The 26,169-nt window shown below is 33.5% G+C and overlaps 5 protein-coding genes, 1 long non-coding RNA gene and 4 other non-coding genes across 12 annotated transcripts; 6 read left to right on the forward strand and 4 right to left on the reverse strand.

The window, feature by feature from the left end:
* The first annotated feature begins 1,050 nt into the window (after window positions 1–1,050).
* On the forward strand, window positions 1,051–1,269 carry LOC147935406 (small nucleolar RNA U3). Its single transcript, XR_015573250.1, has one exon. It is a non-coding gene; the product is annotated as a small nucleolar RNA U3 (small nucleolar RNA).
* A 241-nt stretch (window positions 1,270–1,510) lies between these two features.
* On the reverse strand, window positions 1,511–2,391 carry LOC104725910 (uncharacterized). The gene has a single exon (XM_010444662.3). The coding sequence runs from the start codon at window positions 2,331–2,333 to the stop codon at window positions 1,692–1,694; it is 642 nt and encodes a 213-aa protein (XP_010442964.1). The 5' UTR covers window positions 2,334–2,391; the 3' UTR covers window positions 1,511–1,691.
* A 1,382-nt stretch (window positions 2,392–3,773) lies between these two features.
* LOC147935407 (small nucleolar RNA U3) lies at window positions 3,774–3,992 on the forward strand. Its single transcript, XR_015573244.1, has one exon. It is a non-coding gene; the product is annotated as a small nucleolar RNA U3 (small nucleolar RNA).
* Window positions 3,993–7,321: 3,329 nt separating this feature from the next.
* On the forward strand, window positions 7,322–7,441 carry LOC147935408 (U5 spliceosomal RNA). Its single transcript, XR_015573235.1, has one exon. It is a non-coding gene; the product is annotated as a U5 spliceosomal RNA (small nuclear RNA).
* A 6,124-nt stretch (window positions 7,442–13,565) lies between these two features.
* LOC104725912 (uncharacterized) lies at window positions 13,566–15,865 on the reverse strand. 3 transcript variants are annotated; one of them, XR_015571954.1, is made up of 2 exons: window positions 15,556–15,865; window positions 13,566–14,627 (listed from the first exon to the last, which is right to left on the reverse strand). It is a non-coding gene; the product is annotated as an uncharacterized LOC104725912 (long non-coding RNA). The 3 variants fall into 3 exon arrangements; XR_015571953.1 differs by having other exon boundaries at window positions 13,566–13,917; window positions 15,474–15,865; XR_015571952.1 differs by having other exon boundaries at window positions 15,474–15,865.
* Window positions 15,866–16,830: 965 nt separating this feature from the next.
* Window positions 16,831–18,154, reverse strand: LOC104728865 (putative 26S proteasome non-ATPase regulatory subunit 3). Its single transcript, XM_019232101.1, has 3 exons — window positions 18,035–18,154; window positions 17,411–17,650; window positions 16,831–17,331 (listed from the first exon to the last, which is right to left on the reverse strand). The coding sequence occupies exons 1-3, from the start codon at window positions 18,152–18,154 to the stop codon at window positions 16,831–16,833; spliced, it is 861 nt and encodes a 286-aa protein (XP_019087646.1).
* A 2,443-nt stretch (window positions 18,155–20,597) lies between these two features.
* On the forward strand, window positions 20,598–20,715 carry LOC147935409 (U5 spliceosomal RNA). The gene has a single exon (XR_015573232.1). It is a non-coding gene; the product is annotated as a U5 spliceosomal RNA (small nuclear RNA).
* A 161-nt stretch (window positions 20,716–20,876) lies between these two features.
* Window positions 20,877–22,044, forward strand: LOC147935410 (peptidyl-prolyl cis-trans isomerase FKBP53-like). Its single transcript, XM_087474292.1, has 4 exons — window positions 20,877–20,962; window positions 21,057–21,133; window positions 21,230–21,461; window positions 21,600–22,044. The coding sequence occupies exons 1-4, from the start codon at window positions 20,941–20,943 to the stop codon at window positions 21,830–21,832; spliced, it is 564 nt and encodes a 187-aa protein (XP_087330418.1). The 5' UTR covers window positions 20,877–20,940; the 3' UTR covers window positions 21,833–22,044.
* A 271-nt stretch (window positions 22,045–22,315) lies between these two features.
* LOC104725911 (uncharacterized) lies at window positions 22,316–23,131 on the reverse strand. The gene has a single exon (XM_010444663.2). The coding sequence runs from the start codon at window positions 23,108–23,110 to the stop codon at window positions 22,484–22,486; it is 627 nt and encodes a 208-aa protein (XP_010442965.1). The 5' UTR covers window positions 23,111–23,131; the 3' UTR covers window positions 22,316–22,483.
* A 1,382-nt stretch (window positions 23,132–24,513) lies between these two features.
* Window positions 24,514–25,440, forward strand: LOC104728866 (RING/U-box superfamily protein). The gene is made up of 2 exons (XM_087472971.1): window positions 24,514–24,859; window positions 25,088–25,440. The coding sequence occupies exons 1-2, from the start codon at window positions 24,514–24,516 to the stop codon at window positions 25,438–25,440; spliced, it is 699 nt and encodes a 232-aa protein (XP_087329097.1).
* Window positions 25,441–26,169: the final 729 nt, after the last annotated feature.

The following is a 26,169-nucleotide window of genomic DNA, read 5'->3' on the forward strand; positions in this document are numbered from 1 at the left end:
TCCAAATGCACCGTCTGTGCTTTGTAGATTCTTTTGTAAAAGTGGTGAAAAATAATAAACTAATTCAAATATTGGAACAAATACGTAAAAATAAGGGGTTGGCGCGTAAATTAGATGCAAACGACTGAATAAGGGGTTTTTAATACGTAAAACAAGCAAGAAGAGAGATGCTCTGTGTTTATTACCAACAAGGCAACAACGCAGCTTTCTTTGGTGTAAGTGCATGATGTGAGTTCTTTTAGCTTTTTGCAAACAATTTTAAATAGAAAAGCAACAATCTTTTTTTGTTTTTGATTCTAAATAAACAAACCATATCCTAATCCTTTAGATTTATCATGAATATTTCATATATGTCGTTGCACATTGCGTTTGGTGTATGTGTATGCTTATATATTATAGGAAGTTAGAGGATGAGATAGGCAAAAATGGGAAGAGTCACTGTCACGTGCGTTTTTAGCGGTGGTTAAGAGTGTAGAGCGTGCAATATAGAGAGTATCTCTGTGGGAACCAAACTCATAAAAAAGTACATACGAAGACAACTTCCAAGTTCCACTTTGTGTTTCTGTCCTGAGACAAAAATAAAAAGTGAAAATCTCAACACATTTACCACTTTGCTTTTATTTTTTTGTTTGCAGCTTTTGTTTTATGCTTTCTCATAATCCAATAAACCTGTAACTCAGAATATAAATTCATTTCGTTTACAATTCCATTACGTAGTTTCATCCCCACAATTTTTTTTCTTTTTAGCCTAAATCTTTGAGTTTCAGTTTACTTTTAAATTCAATGTTCGTATAATCGTATTGCCCAGCCTGTGATGGATATCTCATATTTGAATCAGCTTAAATGTTGGAATTCTTACCGATTAAATTCGGTTTACATCTTATAATGGGGTAATAAGATAGTGAGCTAAATATATATTTAAATGGGCCTTGGCCTATGTATCAATCCATATCTGCTTTTCTTACAACTAGTTCCTATTATTTTATCCCACATCGCTCGCCTACGAAAAACAGTTGTTGTATATAAAGCGATGAGAGAGCAACGATGGTCACGACCTTACTTGAACAGGATCTTGTCTATAGGCTCGTACCTCTGTTTCCTTTATTTCTAAAGAGACAGGCTATTAACCCTGGTTGATGTACCATGACCGTGTGATTAGAGCGTGATTAACGGCTACGATTCATCCTCGGATGGGTCCGGTGCTGCAGAGGATCGTTACTCGGCTCGGTTATACCTTGCCGGGGTGGTCGCACGGCGGTCTGACAGGTTCTTTTTTTTTTTTTAACACTTGTGGGATTGTTTCGCTTTTTGTTCCACGCTATGATCATCTTAGAAAAAAGTTAAGCAACAAACCTCATCTTAGAATAATCGTTTGATTTCTTATGTGGATATGTTTTTAGAGAATAATATTCATTGTTAAATGTTGATGAAGATGTCTACAAGATCAAGATACCTCATTGAGAACAGAGCAAACGAGACGTCCAAAATTGAAAAGATAATAAATATTATCTTTAGGCCGAACTAGAATTTATTTCTTAATATTGTGTAGATAACAATACATGCATGTGATGTGAACAATATTTTCCCTGACTGGTTAGAATAAAGAAACTCTTCTTGAATATTGGAACTAGAAGCTATTATAAGCCTAATTTAATTATGCATTCTGATATAAAAAGCCCATAACTACTTCATTACTTGTGTGTAGGAGCAACTGCTTTGATGCGAGAGCAACTATCTTTGAGAAGAGGAGGGAAGAACGGATTTAGCGGAAACATATGTGGCCAACACTTTGAATCTATGTCCGAAAACGCTTTGCAACACATTGGTCCAACAGTACCAAACTTTCCTGTAAATACTGATTTGAATATCTCAGCCACACAACCTTCGACACTAGAGAGTGATGACCAACATTTTGTGATATCAACCGGAGAACCAGGAAGAGAAAATCCAGGAATAATAGAGAGTTTAGATGTTGCAAGTGAGGGAGCAGCTGCTTTGATGCGAGAGCAACCATCCTTCAGAAGAGGAGGGAAGAACGGATTCAATGGAAACATTTTTGGCCAACACTTTGCATCAATTGCCGTAAACGCCTTGCAGCATGTCGATCCAACATTTTCAAACTTACCGGTTAAAGCAGATTTGAAGATTTCAATTTCACAACCTTGAATGCTGAGAAGCGATGACCAACATTTTGCGAGATCAATTGGGGAGCCGGGAGTAGAAAATACAGGAATGGTAGGGAGTTGAGCCAGCCCCGGCTTCACTAAAATAGTGGCACACAAAGTATACACTACTAGAATCGTGGAGAGAAGAGTTTGCATCTTACTTTCCATGGTGATTATTGATTCTTTTTTTTTTTTTTCTGTAGAGGAGAATTATTAATTTGATTGATTCAGATGGTTTGGTGATACTAAGAAACAAACAATTTATAGAGTAACTCAAGCTAAACTTATACGGTACATTTACTACGAGAGCGAGTTACACTTTCATATCCGTTGACTCGTTCGTTACATATAGATGACAAACTTTGGATTGAAAACATGGAACTGTTTACACTCTAACAAACTGATACCTAATTCAAGTTGTAGGCTTTTAAACAATTAATCCAAAATTAATTTCTGTTTGGACTTTTAACGTTTTACTGAAACAGTTATTTATTCAGTGACTTAAATCTGTTGCATTTATTCTTTTCTAACACCAAATTAAAGTGGACTTATTTGTTTCGTCGTATAAAATGAAAAGCTGAAACATTCATCAATAATTAAACGTTATAGAAGCATTGTTTAATAATATCAGATGATTATTATTTGCTTCCGTATATAAGACCAATTCTGGTACAATCATCGAAGAGCCGAAGGACAAGCCATCTAAAACTAATAGTACAAGTAGTAGGAGCAGGACCCCAGACAGCACAGCCAAATGAACAAGAGAATTAAAATTTCGCATCTCTTCCATGAGGTTTGTGAAAATGGAGCTCTATGGTATCAAAGTTTTAATTGACGGTAGAGACTTTTGCTGTAAAAATTAAACTTTGACTGTAGAGACTTTCACCAAAGTTTCACATTTCAAAATTTCAATAGATACAATCAATAATATGTATCAGATAGAGAAGAAAATAGTCTTTCAAAATATCCCAAAGATGAATGCCAAACCTACGATGCAAAAACCACATTTGTTTTTCTGTACATGGTCCTTCTGCAAGATTGGCACCACTCGTATTCGTATGAACATAGTCTAGATACTATAAGCCACCAAATATGAGTACCACGCCTAATGATCTCGTTGGAATGAAGGTTCTGGTAAATTTGTAACTATTCTAATAAAAATGCTCTCAAACATAAAGTACAACTAGCTCATATTGAGTTGGATTACTTTGTGCTTGTTAAATTTTATTGTAAATACTTTGACCTGTCGGAGCTCTCAATGCCTAATTAAAAGGAATTATAAACTTTTCCATTTTACTCAGACTTGGCATATATATAAAAGTAGATTGGTCGAAACACGAAAGAGATGAGAATGTAAGTGGAAAATTGCATAAAGCTTTCTTCCCAAGTTACAAAATGGAAATTATATAAATTAAATAATTAGGTGTACCGACCGTCCGGTTTAAAGCAAATAAGTTGGGAATGGGTTTTACAAATAAACAAGTGGGCCTTGGTCATCACCTACTATAACAGGGGGAATTCACATTACAAGAGTACTGCAAAGTCCCACATCGCTCGCCTAGGAAAAACAGTTGTTGTATATATAACGCTGAGAGAGCAACGTTGGTCACGACCTTACTTGAACAGGATCTGTTCTATAGGCTCGTACCTCTGTTCCCTTGATTTCTAAGGAGACAGGCCCTTAACCCTGGTTGATGAACCATGACCGTGCGATTAGAGCGTGATTAACGGCTACGATCTGTCCTCGGACGCATCCGGTGCTGTAGAGGATCGTTACTCGGCTTGGTTCTACCTTGCCGAGGTGGTCCCACGGCGGTCTGACAGGTCCCCTTTTTTTATTTAACTGTTACGTATAGTTTGTTCATTGCTATAGCTTCGATGTTCATTTCAGTTACTCAAACTTGTGAGCTTTTGCAAAAAAAAGATGGTTTTAAGATAGATGAAAGTTGTAAGATTATGCTAGAAACTTGAAATAAAAAATATTACTGTAAATGATAAAAACTTCTAACAACCAAGTCATACACGTGAATGAATATCTTCCATGACGTATTTGAATAGAGCAAAACTCTTAAATATTGCAAGTAGAAGCTGTGATATATACAACTTTAATGATGTTTCTTTTAACAGCTTCAGTGATGCGATTACATTCATTCTTGAGAAGAGGAGGGACGAACGGATTTAGCGGAAACATTTGTAGCCAACATTTCGCAGGTCGTAAAGTTAGCTCTAAGTTTTCAGATATCTCATTTGTTTTTCTTTAAATTAATATTAGTCTTCATAATTTTTTTCTTAATCTTAATACTAGGTTTTAGAGATCTTTAAACATAATTTTTAAAATTTATTATCAGTCTTAATGCTATAGTTTTCAGAGATCCTTAAACATTTTTATGTTATTTGAAAGAAAGATATTTATTTAAATGTTGAGAATTATGTAAATCTTCCTTACGACAAATAAACTAGACAGTCTAACTCCAAGGAGATTATAACATGTCGTAGATTTCAAGGTTAAGTTGCAGTTTAGCAAGACAAGCAATGGTAAATGAGTTGAGTACATGTGGAAGGGAGGGGTATATAACCACAAGAGTTTTACATGGAGCTGGCTCAATGAAGCCTAGTGAGCTCCTCCACTATTCTAAGCAATTCTTCAATTGGAACACCAATGTATATGGAGATATCCTCCTTATTTTCCCGGCTCAGATCCAAGAACGACTCAGTTAGATGCCCATCAATGAAGTTACTAGCATGCAGCACATTCTCCTTCCTCTTTGTGCCATAGTAAAACGTAGTATGGAAGACATTTTCGCTCCTCTCTCAAAGCAGAATGACCTCCACAAATTGTAGCTCAGACCGCCAATACCGTCAATTCTCGCACTCATTCTACGCTGCATCTTCTGAAGAAAGGCAAACTGCTTTCTAGGCAGTGAAACAATAACTCCAACCATCCCACTACTAGTGCCAAAGATACTGGTAGGGACTCAACCATTCTCTGCGTCTAACAGCACCCTTCCATGGCAGAATCTATTCAAAGTCGAGTATCTGAGTCGCAACAATTTTATTTATTAGTTTTATTTATATATACATTATTAAAGTATATTTTTGAAAAATATTTTAGAGTTCTAAACTATTTACATGCATGCCATTGTATTTAAAAATTTAAAAAATAAAAACAAAATATTACAAAACCAAAACTCACAGCCGAGATTTGCTATATTCCTTCCTCACAAATCTCTAACTTCCCTCTTGGAAATAACCTAACAACTATCAATAAATACTCTACATACAATTTTTTTTTTCAAATTAACAAATTATCACAACCAATATTTGCGTTATTACTCTCTGTAATATCTCTAACTAAGCCGATTTTAGAAACAACCTAATTACGATTCACATGTAATTACTCTAGGCATTCAATTTCAAAATTCCATCTCAAAGATCTTCCTCTAATATCTGTACAAAATCAAAATAAAAAAACAAAGTAAAATGTGTAATAATATGTAATTCCTAGCTTTCCCTATCTATTAATAGATAAGCATTTTGTGAAAAATCTAAAGTGTCACTGCTAGAGAACTCGATATACATTTTTTACAATTTGTTTTCATTAGTTAATAACTTAATATTATTTACAAATCATACCATTATATATTTCATTAAAAAGTAAATTAAAACAATTTCTTATTTTCCAAATTAAATGACGTCCACCTCTTTTCGTAAAATATTTTTATAAATATTTTTATAAATATTTCAAAACTAACTTATAAAATCTAATGTCTAATTTAATAAGTAAAATATTCATATCTTTACATTAAAATACCAAAAATACATTCTTTAAAATAGAAAAATAATTACATTTTTAATACTTCTTAGTGTTTTATATATAACTATATCTTATTGTTTTAATATTAATATTTAACAATTATGTAATATCAATTGCTATGGAAAATATTTTAAGAAAACAGAAGAAATGATTAATTAAAGAACAAATTCAGTTTGTTGTTTTATGAAGAAGTATAATATATTGTTACGTCAACATAATTTTCATTTTTGTTTGTTGTAAATTGAGGACCCTATAAATATTTTACACCTAGACGCCAATTATCATAAACAAAGTAAAACACAAATCCGTTCTCTAAACACTTTATAGTCGGATTACGTTGTGATGAAATCTGTTCTCTAAAGCTCTAATCGACTAAACACTTTGAAGAATCATGACAAAAAAGGATTACTTTCTCCGATTTACAAAAATCCAGATGGGCGAATAACAGATGTATATTTAGGCGTTTTTGGTCTCTTTAACTTTGAAGTTTCTGTGATAATATGGTCCATTCTACGTGTGGCAAAGAAACGTGTTTTGAGATGGTAAAATTTATTATGTTGATCACGGAAAACAAGAGAAGCTTGACTAGAAGATCTCGAACAATTCAAAGGCCACTACGAATCCACACACAACACATTACCTGACTACATGGTACGAACTGTTACATTGGGGATGTTTAAAGTTTTACCAATGAAATATACATAAGTAATTTAAATTAATGTTTATTTACATACATTTTAACGGATGTGATCATGTTAAGAGTATTTTTGGTGACTTTTAACTTTAAAGCTTCCCTAAAATTTTGGTTCAATCTACAGCGAACAAGAGAAGTTTGAGACTTGAAAGATCATGCATTCAAAGGCTTAATAGTTCCGTGGGTCGATGAGCAACAATAAAAGTCAAAGAGCTGACAAATATGTCATGCAAGAAATACGCACCATAAAGAACCATTGATTACTGTAAGAGTATAATCTATGTGGGACGAGATCAACTTACATTTTGTACCTCTTTTGTTACTTCAACATTGCTCCATACTGACAAATCATTCCATAGCGTAATCTGTTGAACTCTCCGGTTTAGACTTAGATTAAATCTCCGGTTTAAGGAAATCGTCTCTCTATATCTTTTGTTTAGTTGCTTTCTCCTACGTGGCAGATCAATAAAGTTTTGATGGGCTTTACAAATAAACAAGCGACGGCCCATATTCTGCTGAAAAAGACCCATGATAGATGTTTTTACAATTTACTTACATAGTTGACGTCTCACATCCCACATCGGTCTTAAAACTCAGGAGCAGAGAGATAACTATAGTATAAATAAGACCCACGAGCTGAATTCACGGAGCCGTGCAGTGAAGACAAAGCGAACTATTATTTTGCCTTTTACTAAAGAATACCGTGTCTTCTCTGCATTTAAGCGGCATACGCCTATTTTTGGAAAGGGTTTGTTTATAAATAAACCCTCCATCAAACCATGAGTTTAAAAATTGGATGTTATTAGTACTTGTTGTTTTAGAGACTCTCATCTGCAAAAAGTCTTTAGCCAAGAAGAAAGATAAAAGAAGCCTTGTAAAAAACTAGTAAGTTAACGTGGATATTTCGTTTTTTTTTTGGTAAGAAGAATAACTATCAAAATTTCAAAAAAAATATAACTATAAATATAAATATATATATTTTAAAAACAACTTCAAATTCAAAGAGTTCGGTGTTTAAAATATTAAATGAACGCTGACCCTGAAAAATATGGGCCCAAACAAAACAAAATAAAATAATGGGGTGTAGTGGATAAATTTTAGAAATAAAGACCAAATATTAAAATTTCAGAGAAATGGGTAGGGCCATTGCAAGTTTGCAACAATGTTCGTCCTACACGGTTACACTCTTATTAGTTATTACCATTATTGACACCGAACTCTTTGAATTTGAAGAGTTGGAAGCTTAAACCCATCGAGTTCGTCTTATTATAGTTTTTTTGAACTCAATGCTGCTTCACTTCATGCTTTCTCTATCTGACTTCGATACATTCTTGGATTTTCAATTCCTCGTGGAGAAATTTCAGTTTATCCGCTTCAATTATAGACACCCAAGTTAGGATGTGAGTACTAATTCATCGATTTGAGAATACAAATATAGCTGCTACCTCTACCAATCTGATTTCACGACTATCTAGCCATGTGTAAGTAAAATTGGAGAATTTTTGCTATTGTTGCAATTATCCGTACGTCCTGAAGCAAATGTTACTACTCTTCAATAATTTTGTTATCTTGGTGGAAATAATTGGCTATTGGTTTGCTGCTCTCTAGAACTTTACTAGTTTGTGTCTCATTACGCATATCACTTAATTGTTTGATCTAATCTGAAATGCTATCGATCTGGATGCAGGTAATTGTTAAATCCAACACGTTTTTCGTCAGATCAGTGTTTGAGTTTTCGGTTTTACAGAACCCTGTGCCGACATGACAACGTAATTGTCTTTACTTCTGCATGGTTGCCATCACCACCTCAGTGTCTTGCACCTGAAGGTAAGAATAAATTGATTTCCAAGACTTAATAAGCTTTTGTTTATTAGAGTTTTTGATCAAATATTCATGTACTAAACTCAGCATATGGCTCTGAGCATCTATTGATATCCTTACTTCGTAAGATGAAACACTACAAAGTTAGAGCTATGGCTGATATAGTTATCAATCATCGTGCTGGGACAACGAGAGAGGACATGGTGGAATGTATGACTTATGATGGAATTTTCTTACCGTGGCCATGACGTCATCTTACCGGAGGACTGGTGAGTGATGATTATATTACATGTTTGATTGATTGGTATCATTATGTTCTGAAAGCTAGAAAAAAGTTTTCCACTAAAACAGTGTAACCGAAACACGAGTTCCAAATACTGATCACACTCACCATTTTGTTAGGAAAATATATAACGAGTGGCTTCGTAGGCTGCGCAACACTGTCTAGCGATTTTAAAAGCTGAATCTAACTTAAACGCAGCCATTGTTGGTGAGAAACTGTGTATGCAACTCGGAGACGGCTCTTGGTCTCCTTCTGGTAGGGACTGGACTCTTGCAACAAGTGGCCATCGCTATGACGTCTGGCACTAATAATCTTGATGTGTCTATCTAGCTTCCTGATCAAAGCTTCCTATCGATGTTAAAGGTTCTGGTCTTCAGAGTCTAGTATTATATGTAACTCATCTGTACCGGGTTTTACAATAAATGTTAAGCACTTAGTTTTCATGACGTAAGATTTTGTAGGATATATATATATTATATGCAATGCAAGTGTAAGATTTTCATTTTGTGTGAATTTTTTAGCTAACGTATTATAGGGATTGTATTTTTAAATAATTTGTAGGTTACAAAGCAGATGATAATGGACATTAGATATGGTTTCTGGCCTATAATAGTCCTCTCTGAAATAATCCAAACCTTCATTCTTGCCGACTTTGCTACTACTATGTCAAGTGGTAAATCATAAATGTTTTCGCTTGTTATATATCACGTATATGATGGATGATCTAATGTCGTTCTTTGTCTCCCATCTGGTGTTATGTAAAATTTGGTGGAAAAGAGAGAAGAAGAAGAAGAAGATCTGGTATACTTTGGAGTAATGCTCCATGTCTTGCAGGCTAATCGTTTTGAGTCTTCTCTAATTTCTTTTCTTTTCTTGCTTATAAAGAAAAAATAGAATTGATTAGAGATTTTGACATATTAATTTAAAGTTAGCCTCACATCTTTTTGAATCTGTTATATAAATAGTTTGACGTATAAATGAGTGAATTTGTCAATTTTAACATCAATTTGAGAATATGTTAGACAATTATCAAACTTTTCTTCTCATATTTCTTACCGAATTAAGAAGCTCAGGTTGCTTGATTAATCTCTCGTTCACCTCCAAGAGAGAGCCTTGAACGCAGCACCTAGTGAAAACCCAAACTCAGAACAAAAACAACTTCATCTTTTTGCATAAACATATTATAGAAATAGCTAATTTTTTTTTTAAGATTTCAATTTCTATATACTATTAAATTTTGATAGTTTTATAGGCTATTAAATTTTGATTTCATTTTCTTTTTTGATAGTTTTATAGACTATTAAATTTTGATAGTTTTATAGGTAATTAAATACAACAACTAATTATTGTTGATAAATTTGAATTGATGTATGTCATGTGCATAAGTGAATTAATCTATAGTATTTGTTATTTATTATCGATAATTTTTTTCTAAATATTAAAATTTCAATTCCAAAACCATAAAAATTATAACATCCAAAAGTCTAATATATTTTTTTAATTATCTCAATTCATAATTTTTAAGAAGTTATACAATTAAAAAATGAGTTTTCATCTCAAAAGTCCACAATTTTTTTTTAGAAATCTCAAAACTCCCTTCCAAAAAAACAATTTCTTTTAGAATTATTTTTAATTTAAAAAGTATGCCTATTACCTTACTACCCTAACAAAAACAGAAATATTACATGTATTACCTGGACTTTATCCACCCATCCAATATCTATTGGATCTAATCCACAAACATATAATTACTTATAATTTTTTTTAAAAATTCTAAAATCAAATAACTGCTACATTTTTTTCTCATCGTTCTCATCCATTATTTCTCAAATTATTATCTCAAAATCGATTTCGTGAAAGTTGAAAAACTAGGTATTTTGTTATTGTGTTCGATTGGTAAGGAGGTTGTGTCAAATTAACAAGCTTTGGAATTATAATTTGTGAATTCTGGGTTTATGTTCATATTTAAATTTTTGGGTAGTAATACTAGTATAACTAGGTAAAACTAGTGTGATTTTGAAATATTAATAGAACTTGGTAATACTTTGTTTTATGTTTATCGCAAGATTTCAACGATAACTACTCTCTAGCTACTCCAAAATGGCTAAAACAAGGTGGGAAAAAAGAGGACGAAGATTGCTCAAAGTTCATAGGTAGAAGATTGGCAAGCCCAAACAAACGAAGATGTATTTTGTTATTGTGTTCGATTGATAAGGAAGATGAGTCCAAAAAACAAGTTTTGGGATTATAATTTGTGAATTCTGGGTTTATGTTCATATTTGATTTTTCTGGGTAGTAATACTAGTATAACTAGATAAAACTAGTGTGATTTTGAAATATTAATAGAACTTGATAATACTTTTTTTTATGTTTATTGCAAGATTTCAACGATAACTACTCGAAAATGGCTAAAACAAGGTGGGGAAAAAGAGGACGAAGATTGCTCAAAGTTCATAGGTAGAAGATTTGCAAGCCCAAACAAACAAAGAGGTATTTTGCAAACGTCACGATGAAGAGAGATCGGTGGCACATACATCTAGAATCTCGCTCGGAGTGACTTTGCAAACGAAGGGCTCATCGTTTCTTATTGCAGGAAGAAATAGGGAAACAAGTCAATAAATTCTGGGTTTATGCTTGTATTTGAATTTCTGGATAGTAAAATACTATAACTAGATAAAACTAGTGTATTGTCAGTTAAAATTGGGTAGTAAACCAGTTTTACAATTTTTTTATTTATTTATACGATTAATCTACAATATTCAACTTCGTTTGGGAAAAAAAATCAAATTTTGCAGATGAAAATCTCAAGTAAAACTAGATAAAACTCACTCGTTTTGGTTAAGGAAAGATTCATGATTTGTTTGTTTTGGATCTCATTCAAATTGAATTTATGGGTTTTAGTAATACTGGTATATATAGGTATAACTATTATGTTTTTGTAATACTGATAAAACTAGATAAAAGTAGTCTGAATTTGTTGCAGAAAGAGAAAAAAAAAGACCACACGTGCAGGTGACAAAAAAAAAAAAAAATATATCTGAATTATATTACCATGTGTGCAATATGTGTGTTCACACTTAGTGTTCACATATAGTTATACCAAGTATAATAGTTGTACCACAATTGCAAATAGTTCTACTTTTGAAGTTTTTCCATTTAATTAGTTTTACCCACTCTTAAAATTATATTTTGTAGTTTTACTGTTGATTAAAGTCTATCAACGTATTATTATGAGTTTGTTATGCATTCATATGTTTAAAATCTACAATTCTATAACTTTGTCATCCTAACTTAGTTATTATTTATAAAGTGACCTTAAAAGTATAAGGAAACACTTGTTTAGGTTCTTTCATCACAATCCAAAATTCATATATTTTTAAAATTTCATTCTTAGTAAACATTTAAACATTACTTTTGACGTTTACTAGTACACACATTCTTATATTTTCTTTAAAAATTATTTATGGATGTTCAACTTTTAATACTAGTTTTACTAGTTTGACCATTTTTTTATTAGTTACGCATGTTTTACTCTGTTATGATATAATAAATATACACATCAATGAAAGATCAAACATTACTAGATTTTAAAATAAGTTTTATAATAGTTGTGACATAACCAACAAAGTAGTAGTACAACCCAAAAGATCAAACATGAATCAAACAATGGTGTTAGATGCAATTTCATCATCCTCAGAATGTTTCTTTCAATAGTTCATACCAACAAAACCTTGGTCCACCACTCTCGGCACTTGCTCAGGTTGTTCCAAGACAGAGATGACATTCACAAACAACATACATCTTCGCTTCTCATGATCAACGGACATTAAAAAGACATTAACATCCTCATCATCATTAAGATCACATTGTACTGATGCTCCTACTAGTAGTGGATTGTAGCTCAACTACAATGTAACGTGACTTTCAACAAACTCAAGCTTCTTGTATATCATTGCTTTTAACATCAACAAAGTTATATCCATCACATATGTCTTGAACATTATACTATACATGCGACCTTCACACTTAAAATGCATACTAAAGTTCTCTTTCATTGTATCCTGCCAAAACAATTCCAAAAAAAACTCAATTAGTAATACTACTAGTTTAATTGGTTGTACTAAATTAATAAGTATTACCAGTTTTACTAGTAATACTACATTTACTAGTATTACTAGTTTTACCCAGTCACAATAATTGAAAATCGAATTGAATGGTCTGGGATTATAATCTCTACAATTCACTACGATTCAACAGTAAGATTTATTTCTTATCAACTAAATAGTGCAATCGACCCATAACCTATGGTAAAACACCCAATTTGCTAAGTATTTCAAGCAAAATCCAATCTAAATTTCCAAAATTAAAAACCTAACCCTATTTAATCAAGAATGTATTCTTATGTTGAAGAACAAACCTGCATTTTGAAGGAGAACGTGAACTAAAAAAAGATGAAAAACAACAGGGATGGAAAGCTCCAGTGAAGAAACAGTGACGGTGGAGACTGGAGAGCTCCGGGAAAAAAGGACGGACGATGACTGAGGAAGAAAAAGAAATCGTGATTGATTATTTTTTTAGAAAATAAAAAACAAAAAAAAAAAAGATAAAAGGAAGGAAGGGTAAAATAGTCTGCACACATTTCATTAAAAGAAAGAAGGGTACAAAGAATAGAGAGGGAGATATGAGATTTGCTAAAAAATTTTAGGGATTTCTGAAATGATCCCTCTTAAAAAATGCATCTATAAATTAATAATTATTAATACATTACTATAAATTAATAAAATGTCATGGTCCAAACATTATTATTATATAGAGGTAGTATCATTGTATCATTAGTACATAATTGTTCATTATCCCGCCTCTACGGTGAAATATCACCAAAATGTGATGATTTTTGTAAATACAAATATGAGTGAACTTAAATAACAAAAGTTATGAGTTTTTTAACAGCTAATCTTGAGTTAAACGTTGTATGTGGTTCGTTAGTTGAGTAGATGTCTCCTGTTTCCTTGGAGACCATCAAACCGTTCTTGTGGTCAATGGTTGCGTCGATCGCTCCATCTCTAATGGTTTTAGCCACAATGCTTTCTGCATCAGCCACTGGGTTCACTGAGTTCAGTCTTAGCTTCTGTGCGACGTCCTGTAGAGAGATTCTCGAGTATGAGATGCTTATGTTACGCAGTCCAGTTCTGATCATGATGTGAGGTTGTGACCCAACTCAACAAGTCGAAGCATTGCAGAATGGTACAAGCTTACAAAGTGCTTAAAATATGTAAGCATAAAAAATCCGCTATATATTTGACTATTGAAATAGTTTATGTATGCAATATGCATGTGGAAATTTTTATACTTCAAATTTCTATAGATTAATATCAGAATTATGATATTTTACTTATATATATATGAACACAAAACATTGTAATGATTTATCAAAATATTAATTTATTAACGGCTGAAGGTTTTACGGTATTACTAACCCACATAATGCAAGATCAAATCTTAAGAATAGTTAAAGTACACTCTAGAATCTATCACAACATGCAAATGTGCACCGCATGTTCAATTAAACCTACCAAAACTCTAAATTCATAAGTAAAAGATAAAACAACCTTTAATTTGTTAAAAGATTATATTCCATCTATAACCAAATCTCTACATACATTGATACATTAGACTTAAATATTACAAAAATACTTATTACACAAATGAAGTATATGTAGTAAATTCCACTGTTTGTAATATTAGTGGATACATAATTTAACATTGATTGCTATCGAGTGATTTCACATCCGTATATCTTTGAAAATTTTAAAGACTTGACGGTAAAAAATTAACATTACTTTTTTTTGCCTGCAGTAAAAAACATTACTATCATCACAATATTTCCAAACTCAAGTACATAATTAAATCCTTCAAAGTAATAAAACATTCACAAATAATAATATGTTTAATAAATACATACAGTAGTGTTATCTCTTTCTTAATTATTTTCTTGTGCTAAATAATCCGTAATTACTTGTTTTGCCAATTTACTTGAAACAATTAATTATCTCATGCTCTCAGCACATAACTGGTTTAACCTATTAAACAATTAGCAGCTGTGTCATTAATTTTTTGATTGAAAGAAAATACCCATTTAGTTTGGAGAGAGAAGCCCAGTTAGGTTTAAAGCCCATTCACAAAAAAACAGACTCAACTTCACACACACAAAAACACTGTTTTGGTCGGCATGCACGGAACGCGATTTCTGACTGACAAAAAGGACCATCACTATCAATTTTTTTTTCCATTTATTAGTCTGACAAATATATTTACTTAAATACCCTTCTCTTCAACTTTTTCCAAAGAAATGTACTAGAACTCATAATTTATCATCTTTTGCACCAAAAACAAAAAAAAAACTCATATACTTTATCACCTAATAATAATGCATGTTTACTTCAGATCATGAACACAGCCATGATAATCAAATTAAAGAAGAACAAAAAAAGATAATCAAAGTAAAGACCACACAAATCAATTATTCTGACTAAAATCATGAACCTCGTTGATAAACAAAAGAAAAAGAGACTTATGACCCTTTTTGGATGCTCATAAAAACAGCCGAAACTTCAAAATTCATAACACAACAATCATACAAAAAATATACACAATAGATGCTCCTAATACAAATTTGATAGGCTTAATATATATTACCTTGATTCCTAGAGAGTAAAGTGCTATTGTGGCTGTGTGCATATTAGGAAAATATACAGAAAGATTTAAAAACGTATCTTACTTTGAGCTCCTTTTGTAGCAAAATGAAACGGAGAAAGAACTTCCGGTTTGAAGTTCATGCTGCAAATTCTATGCCAATTGATGAAATCTCATAAGAAAGATAGAAGGAAGAGTGAAAGAAGTCTTAATTTTCACAAAAGGGAAGGAAGAGTTCTGTGTTTACACGAAAGGAGTGAAAGAAGTCTTTATTTTCCATCTGTGAAATGAAACGAGCACCACATGATTCTTAAATACGGCTCTCGTTTTACCCAAAAAATAAAAAAAAATGGCTCTCGTCTTTGCTCTCTTTAGTCTTTATACGTACGTACGTACTTCTTTTTGTTTTATTACCCGTGAAACAAAGACCACAACCGATCTAAGTACAACTCGTTTTAAATGCATCCGCACGGACCGCACCAAACTCATCAAACTATCTAGACATTTTTGACATATACCTAATCAGAAAAGTGTTACAATTACTTTATTCAAATGGTCTCATTATATGAATCATACGAAGGCATAGAGATTTGGAAAACATTGCAATCACACTAATTAATTAGTAATTACCATCTTTTTCAAAGGTAGGAAAGTAATCATGGTCTTAAGTAAAAAGAAGATGCAAAATCATATTTATGGGTTACTGAGTCTGTATCAAGATAGCATTGGAACACAAGGACCAAAAAAAGGTATTAATGAATACAAGAAATAAGAAGCTGCAATAATACATAAGCAGTAATTTTTTAATAATTTCTCAGAATAATTTGTGTAAAAAATTATAAGCTCCATACAAGGATATATGATTAGATTTGAACTAGATGCTGGACTAGATCGAGTTCAGATACTAAGAATGCATACCACATTACCACTTGTCAATATCGATAGACCTGAGTAGGTGTCATTAATCATCTGTAAAATTGAAATATACACTAGTTCTAAAAATTAAGCACCGGTGATTTATAAAGCAATCTAAAGGGATACGTTTATGAAGAGAGTTTGCCTAATGCCATGTCGGCTTTAACTGTGTGTACATATGTTAGTTCAACTAGAGATGATTATAGTACGTTAGTTGGAACAGATTCATTCAGGAGGATCGTTCGATCAATGGTGATTTGGCAGAGTGGTTTATTTGGCTATATGGTTAATTATAAGAATTTGAAAAGATAACTAGATCTTTCGAGAATAGTTAATAGAAATGATAACTCTACGGAACTGAAATCCTCATTTCTTTAAAGAAAAAAAATCAGGTACGGGCTTAACAATAGAATTGCACCCGAACAAGACCGGTATATTTGTAAATCTAGAAATCGTCGTCTTCCTCAGCCATGTATTTGGCGAGTTCCTCTTCTTGCTGCTTCTTCTCTCTCCTTTTCTCTTCGTTTTCTTTCTCCTTGTGTGTGTTTGGTGGGTACCTCAGAGCTCTAACCGCTTCATTGTGCATATTCAAACAGAACGCAATTCTGGAGTTAAAAGCTGTTTGTGGTTCGTTAGTTGAGTAGATGTCTCCTGTTTCCTTGGAGACCATCAAACCATTCTTGTGGTCAATAGTTGCCTCGATTGCTCCATCTCTGATGGCTTTAGCCACAATGCTTTCTGCATCAGCCACTGAGTCCAGCCTTAGTTTCTGTGCGACGTCCTGTAGGGAAATCCTCCAGTAAGAGACGCTGATATTGCGCAGCGCTGTTCTGATCACGTTGTGTCGCAGTCTAACTATGAGGTTGTGAGTTCTGTCTTTAGCAAATGTTTTTGAAAACTTCTCTTGGACGTTCCCAAATAGCTCCAAGTCACCAATCCTCACAGCCTATCAATAATATAAACAAGAATATTAGTAAGAGAACCCTTAACTATAGAGGATGTCACATATGCAACGATGGACTTACACTGGTTAGCTCAAAGTATGGCCTCAGAGGCTTCTCCATTTCCTTTTGAGTGAAGATTGACCGTTCTGGTATTTCACCCAACAACAGGCGAACTATAATAGCCCACTTATTGCACTGAACTCTGAAGCCCAAAGATGCAATAGGTGCTTTCCTAGCAGCCTGGAGAAGGCTCTCTTTTGCGTCCGTGTACTCTAGTTGAATCGTCTGGATCTTTCCCAAGTAAAACAGGTACCTACAAAACTGTATATCATATTCATGAGATGAGTATCCTCCAGCTAGAGAATATATATACTTTTGTGAATAAGGAGGTCTCAGAAACCAGGAGAAGGTTCAATGAAGCGAAGAAAAGGAGCATGTAAGGTAGATTAAAGAAAGAAAAATGATCAATGAGCAGTTTCAGAAATATAACAAGAGAAGCAAGAAAACAGAAGGTACAACCATAGTGCAACATACATAGAAGAACATGAGCATTGCATAGCAGCAGATACATAAGTGAAATAAGAATAGGTGAATGCAATAAGAAGAAGATTGACAGTGAAAAGTTGGCATAAGTAAGCATCAGATATACACAATAACCAGAAAATTAGAAAGCCAAGTGTATGGGAGGCAAAAGTGAAAGGTTACCTGTTGGTTAGAGTGTGCCTCAAATCGAGGTGCCTTTGACCTAAGCTTCTCTGCTTGGTCGTAGAGACTGTAGTGTAGATAGTTGCGAAGCAACAGATTCAAAAGTGTTTCCTGCAACATGAATAGTTGGAATTTTTTTATAAGTATCAAAGGAAAAGATTCTCAAAAGATTGATTGTTTGGGAAATATTGAAAATTTACGCACTTGGCCTAATTCGTCATGTCGCAGAGTTGCCGAATGGTGTAGAGCAAGAAGAGTACTGCAAAGCAACAGAAAGTAATCAGACAAATTGCATTGTTGGACTAGCTAGTATGAAAAAGGTTAAAAAGACAGAAAAAAAAACAAACAGACAGTGAACTACAAGTCTCACCTACGTATCTCAGCAAGATCATCTGTTAGCTCATAACTTAACGAGTAGTAAAAATACAATTTAGAAGCAATGACATCAACGGTTCTCCTGTTTACGTTTTTGAGGCGAGCAATGCTAGCTGAAGAGCAAACTATGGCCTGAAAGATTATAAAAAAAAAAAAGCTCATATGTAATTAAAAAAAAAACTTGACAAGACTAATTTATTTAAAATGAAGAATAACCTTAGAGAAAGATAGAAAGAAAAGTAGTAAGTAACCTCGTTGTACTTTTTCTGATCAATGAGAAAAAGAAGAAGAATGAAGTAGCAGTAAATCTCGAGCTCAGTAGGAGGAGGAGCTTGGGATGTGGATGATGATGCTGTATCAACTTCCATGTCATCACCCTGAAGCAATTATTATTATAAGATTCAATCATCAGTATATTATATATATAACAAATAACAAAGAAGCTTCCAAAAAAATAATTATTCTTATTTCAAGCATTCAAAATTTTAAGGTTAATTAATAATATAGGCTGCAAATTACAGAATCTAATATGGGTAAACCCAATAAATTTCCATTGTCCCACAAGGTAAAATTTGGAATAGCTACTAGTATAAATTTTCCATTCTCCACGTATTTTTACTCTTTTACTTTTTACTTTCTACAAAGAGTTATTCTAGTTATTTTCCTTTAAATTTGTGTCAAACAGGGTGAACAAATTGCCATCGACTTTTCCAAATTTGTGGATAGCTCGAAAAAAGGAAAAACAAAATAATGTTAAATAAAAAATATAAGTTTTTTTTTACGAATTGTAAATATATCAGTTGATGTTTAAAAATATTGGGATGATGCCTGCACTAGAAGATATCCTCTTCTTCACCATATATGTGTAAGTCAAATTCCCTGTTAGCTTGATTTCGTTCTTATCAAGAGAATATCTTGTTAAATTTTTAGGTACACTTGCCTTACACATGTCCAAACACACACACTCACAACGATCTCTCTTCTTACTCGTACAATTTTTCTGACCATTTTAATTAGCCAAGATAAACTATGAGGTGGTGTGCTATTGGTTCTAGTTTTGGTGGAAGAGTCGTCATGTTGGTCTAGGCCAAGGATCGATTCTTCCCAAGCGCAGAATTACTCAGCTTTCTCTCTTTGGCCACATGGATATGAGCCCATTGTTTACGGTCCATTTGCATACCTGGGGGAACCCTACCCGTGGGATACCCTCTCCCTACAGAAATTAGTCTCGGACCCTTCTATAGATCTGGAAATTTACTCTCTGAGTTAACGGAAAAAAAAATAGCCAAGATAAGAAAGAAAATGCAGAATTGCCAAGGGCAGATAAAATAGTAATGGCCCAACATTTTGTTTGTATCTCATCTTCATCTAGCGACCAACTTCACAGCTTGAGACCGTTAATGCATAAACAGTTCAAGAACCTCATAAGATGATAAATTTGAAGGTTATTCAACGGAACATCATTATATCAAGAAAGTTCATTTTAATCTGTGAGTCAAATGAATCCTATAAAACAATCTTAAAAAAAATGTGACCTTTGCGGTATAAATCAAATTTAATAATAAGTGAAAGACATTTCAATGCTCTTAAACTAAAGAAAAGGTCAATGTAGGAAGAGATCAACTTACATTTCGCACGTCTTGTTACTTGACCATTGCTCCATTGACAACACTCATAGACCTAGGTCATGTTTCACAAAAGCATGATGAGTTAACGAACTAGTCACTGACAAAGAGCTCAAAAGGGTATGAAATTAGGGATTTTGAGCACCTGGGTTTGTGTAAAGAAAGGGGCTTTTCAAGCTTAAAGCTCCCAATTCCATGACTGAATCTGTTGAAACTTCGTTTCCATGGACAACAAGTGATCAATCCGCTCAATCTAGTAATGAAGAAGATGACACAGAGGAAACGATTCGCACCGAGTCGAAAATTTATAAATCGGCGGTTTAACAAGAAAACCATTCGGTTTAAGACTTAGATCAATCGAATCTTCGGTTTAGCTGCTCTCTCTTACGTAGCAGCAAATCAATAAAATTATGATGGGCATACAAATAATTAATAAACAAGTTATGTGGCCCGTATCTGCTAAATTAGCCCAAGAAGTCTTTAATTAACTGAAAATGCGACATCCCACATCGGTTGCAAGACTGAGGAACAGTGAGTAAGAACTGGGTTGAAGATACCCACGGAGCCGTGCAGTGAAGACAAAGCGAACTATTCTTTCGCCTTTTACTAAAGAATACCGTGTCTTCTCTGCGCTAAGCGGCATACGCCTATTTTTCGAAAGGTTTATTTAACAAAAAAAGTAAACCCTCCATCAAATCTTTACTTTGAAAAATTCCATTAGCTTTAATCATTATTAGCTATTTCTTTCCTTGTTTCTCCATTGCTTTGTAGTTAAATGTTATTGGGCCGTGCGTCTCTTTGTTTATGTTTATTGTCTCGATCATCGAATTAGGGCTACGTCATTATATTTTTATTGTCTCTCTCTTTGTAACCTTGACGACTCATCATCCGAGCTCAGAAAGAAGAATGGTGGTTAAGTATTCATGGGGTCAGGGCTTCTTTTGTTTATCCTGTTGAATCTTCTTTTGTCCTCTATATTTACCTTTGATTATATATTTTTTTATAATCCTGTTTGGTTGCAGATATTGAATTGAAACCTGGGAAACCTTTCTGTTTTCGTCTTCATGATGATGATGACCGGAAGCTCGTCTTCACTAGGGTATGCATAGTTCCCGATATATAGGATTAGGAAAATTTGATTTATTGCCTAGTTAGTTGTTGCTGTTGTTGTTGATCTCTATTTTGCTTCATCCAGGCAACACTGGCCGAGGGTTTGGGCAAAGAGAAGACCGTGGTTCTTCAGTACGTAAACGGAGACGACAAGAGCCCAGTCGAATTGTGTTCTTTGGTCCCTAATGAAAAAGAGATCTGCTCTCTGAGCCTTGAGTTTGAACATGGTTCATTTGAATTTACGGTGATTGGCGATAGAGGAATCCATCTGTCTGGTTACACGCAGCCGACTTTTGTGCACGAGGGAGATCGTGAAGGTACTTTTTTATTTTCTTTTCTTTCTTTTGTGCACATAATTTTTGTAAGAGCGACCAACCACACAACAATATCATCAATCTCTCATAGTCTAATGTCTCTCTCTTTTTTTTTTTTTTTATAATTATATCATTCATTAGATGAGGAGGAAGAAGAAGAAGAAGAAGAAGAAGCCAAATCTTCCAGAGGTAAAAAAAAGCTTCTTCCCCTTAAGTTTCGCGATCGTGATCGTCCTCCACGATTCTATGTGAGTAAATCCTTCTCTCTCTCTCTTTTTTTTTTTTTTTGGTTCTTAATTTCGTTTTCCTCTTTTGCTCGCTTTTGCTTGAGGAGCGTCGCCGTTTGTGGAATACCTTGTCAAGGGAAGAATTAGAAGAAACATTGAAGAAAAATTGAAGATGTATATGCGTCGACGTATGCGGTCTCGATCAACCATTGATTGAAGCTGTTTGTTTTCTTTTTGACCTTTCCCTTTGTTCAGTTATCTCTCCTCTTTCCCTGGCAAAGGTCTTGTTACTATTTTTTTTTTGTTTTCTTTGTTTTGAATCTTGATAATAAAACATCATTCAAGTTTATTTTTTTTCACAACTGTTTCTATTTGAAAATAGCAGAGGTGTTTGTTACAAGCACTTGTTGTTTCAGAATTCAGGGTCTCATCTAAGAAAAGTCTTTTGCCACGCATAAGAAACATAAAAGAAGCCTTCTCTAAAGACATTTTTTTTTTCTTGGGTAAGAAGAAAACCACACACGAATACATAATAGAGAATTGGTAGAATCAAGCAAGCCTACTGTTTTCTTAAACATTACTGCGATTTCAACACATAAGAGTTTTAAATAATAAATGAAAGCTGTGAGATTAAGTCATAAGACTTGAATTTCTATATTATTGTCGAATTGAAAACCTAGAACAAAGCAACTAACCATCATTTTTTTTTGGAATTGGGGAAATTCTTAAATAGTTAAAACTATAAGCTTATAAAAAGCCTTAAGCCTTGTACTGTGAATTATGGTCCCGATAGCTACTTCACTTGTGTGTAGGATCGGCTGCATTGATGCGAGAGCATTCATTTTTGAAAAGAGGAGGGAAGAACGGATTTAGCGGAAACATTTGTGGCCAGCATTTGGGATCCACATCCGAAAACGCCTTGCAACACATTGGTCCAACATTACCAAACTTTCTTGTGAAAACTGATTTATAGATTTCAGTTACGCAACCTTCAACGTTGACAAGTGATGACAAACATTTTTTGAGATCGATGGGAGAACCAGGGATGGCAGGGAATTGTGGTGTCTTGTGTGTTGGTGCAGCTGCGCTGATGCGAGAGCAAACATCCTTGAGAAGAGGAGGGAATAATGGATTCAGTGGAAACATTTTGGGCCAACACTTTGCATCTACTTCCGTAAACGCCTTGCAACATGTTGGTCCAACGTTTTCAAACTTACCGGTTAAAGCAGATTTTAAGATTTCGATATTGCAACCTTGAATGTTGAAGAGCGATGACCAACATTTTGTGAGATCAATTAGAGAACCAGGAATGGTAGGAAATCGAGGTGTCACGAGCACCTCGGCTAGGCTTGACTTCAATAAAGTAGTGGCACACAGAGCCACGACTAGAATCATGGAGAAAGAAGCTTGATTCGTACCTTCCATTATGGTGACAATTTTTTTTTCTTTTGCTATATAGAGAAGATCAAGTTGTTTGAGATGGCTTTGGGGTATCAGAAGAAAGGCAGTACTTATTAGCATAACAGTATTGAATATAATAAGTTTATAGGGAGAGTTACACTTTGTAAGTCCGTCTGTTGTTACAACCTTTCAATTAAAACAATTAAGTGTTATACTTTACGACCAGAGTAAGTAACTTAAGTTGGGGAGTTTTAGCTTTATCAATCAAACAAATAAGATGTTTAATTTAATGTTTATATAGATAGATCCTAAAGGATGTATTCATATTTGGTGTTTTTGGTGTCTTTAACTTTGAAACTTCCATAACACTGTTTGGTTTAATCTGCAGTGTCAACTTGTCTCTGAATTCCCCACTCGTAGTAGTTATGGCATAGAAAAATTTATTATGTTGCTTAAAAGAAAACAAGAGAAGCTTCAGACTAGAAGATAATGGGAAATTTCAAAGGCTAATATTTCCATGAGATTATGTATAATAGATTGTGCTCTATATTCTTGTGGAACAGTGATGTCACAAAACTAGGTGTAGCCAATGGGCAACTTAGACCTGAACTTCTAAATTATCAAAAAAAAAAAAAAAGAATTCTATTATATATAAGTTTTAAATGATAATTACGGAGTTGGATTGTGATTAAGTTATGAATTTATGACCAATAAAATCATAATTTCGTCTCCAGCATCATATTCTATTTGATGAACTCTGTCACCGGCTTACCCATCATCATCATCGAACGAATCCTATATGTTTGTTTATATCTACTACTTTCGTCTTCATCGCTAACTTGTATATCTTTAATTTTCGTGAAAATAATTGTGAGAAGACATAACTAAAAGTCGCAAGTAAAATATGAGTTACGTGCCTACGTTTCGAGAAATTGTTTAGGACAATCGCATGTTTTGCATTTAGAGATATGATCGACTAATCATTATATATGTTGGTGTCGGGTTAGATCAAAATATTTATGATGATAGTAATATATATATCACGAAAAAAAATATATATTTTCTAAAACAAGATATGAGTAAGTAGTGATATTTAAGTATATCTTCCATAATTTAATATTCACTATTTTTGTTGGATTGTAAAATATTTCTCTAAATTAAAGACAAAAAGGATAATCCGGAAACAACAAAAAAAAAAAGAATAGAAGAAAAATCCTTAATTGGAAAGAACAATATTGTAAATCAAATAATAAATTGGAAACCAATTATAAAAAAGAAAATTGTATTATAAAACTTCCATATTATAATTATACGAGAATTATTCCACCGCCTCAATTCAATAGACGATTCATATAAATATAAGAATGTCCCATTGAAATCTTACGCATTACAAAATCTCTGTGCTCTTGGTCTGCCTAAACATCATCATGGAAGCTATTCTAGAATTCAGGTACGAAATCGAAAAGAATCCTGGACCCGAACATGTTGGTACTATCGCAGTGAATACAAAATTTGTCAGACCAGATGACCAAGATTCGAACATGTCAATTTCATTACCTACCAATGAATTCACTGAAGTCGAAGATTCTCCTCACAAAGAAAAACTCTATTACTTCTTAAAAGATTTAGGAGTTGATGCACGAGACGCTCTCCGGTTAATAGAACTACTCGCCCTACGTGCATGCAAAGTAACTTCATCGTTTGATTACCGTCCACAATATGCATTGTTAATTTGGTTGACGTTGACGTTGACGCTTCATGCGGCTCCTTCGAGTACTGAAGGACCAGTACTCCTCCATGAAACTCAAGTCGAACCAGTCCTTGATGACCCTCAAGTCGACGAATCATTCATCGATGACCCTCAACTCGACAAATCATTCATCGATGACCCTCAACTCGACGAATCATCCTTCCATGATTACGATCTAGTCGACTTCCTAGATGATTCATTCATCGATGACTCTCAACTCGAAGAGGTGATTCGAGCCTCCCTCGAAGAAGATGACGAGAGGAGGAGGAATAGCGAGTTTAGACACGCAAGAAAATTAAGAGTCGAGGCCTTGAGCAGGAGGATATACAAGAAGAGCAAACGAAAGACCAGCATAATTTCTAAACAGTGCACAAGAAATAAGAGAAAACAAAAGACCTTGTCTAGTGATAATGATGACATGTGTTCAATTTGTTATATGGAGTTTAAAACCGGACAAAAAGTTGCTACTTTACTTTGTGGTCACGAATTTCACGATACGTGTATTATGAAATGGATTAAGTTTGGCGATAATTGTCCATTGTGTCGCGTCGAGATAGCACGTGAAGATGAGGAGATTCATCAACTACGAAATACAGTTTTCTAACTAAAACACATTCACACTTATGGATTTTTGGCCTTTATAGAGATAATTATACAGTTTTTAAACTAACTAAACATTTATCGCGCGCTAACCAAAATTTTATAGTTTAGTGGTTTGTGTTAGCGTTGTCGTTGTTGTGTTAGATTTAACAGTTTTTGTAATACAAGCTTTTATATGATAAGATTCATGCTTCCATTATTATTACTATTGTTATGGCCTTATGAGTTACGGGTACAAGAAGAAGACGTATAGAATTGCGCAAAAGAAGTTCACAAACGTTATGTTGGCTACGTCCACAAGCAAAAGGAAACAACATTACACTATTAACGAGCTAAATTTTTAGTGTTTTTTTTTTTCTGAAAAAGAGCTAAATTTTAGTGTTGTAAATATACATCTAGTGCAACCAAGATTAGGATAACCATTCAATATTTGTCTTTGTTCATTCTAAATATTTTAAAGCTTATCCAATTTTTATTAAATAAAACATCTTTTTATATAAGGATTTCCATGGTTTTCAGAATTAAATATAAATCATTTATTTATGTGTAAGATTTCATGAAGTTATTATTGATGTTGAGATTTAAAAAAAAATTATCAAATGCCTCATTAATTTATACTATTAATATTTTTTTTATCTATTGTTATACACCATAATATACTAAGGTCTTGAATAGTTGTAGATTTTGAAGTTGTTTTTAGTTTTATATTTTCCAAAAATCTTATAGCCATCAA

Source organism: Camelina sativa, chromosome 11 (genome assembly GCF_030686135.1).
Source record: "Camelina sativa cultivar CO46 ecotype springtype chromosome 11, ASM3068613v1".
Classification (NCBI taxonomy): Eukaryota; Viridiplantae; Streptophyta; class Magnoliopsida; order Brassicales; family Brassicaceae; genus Camelina; species Camelina sativa.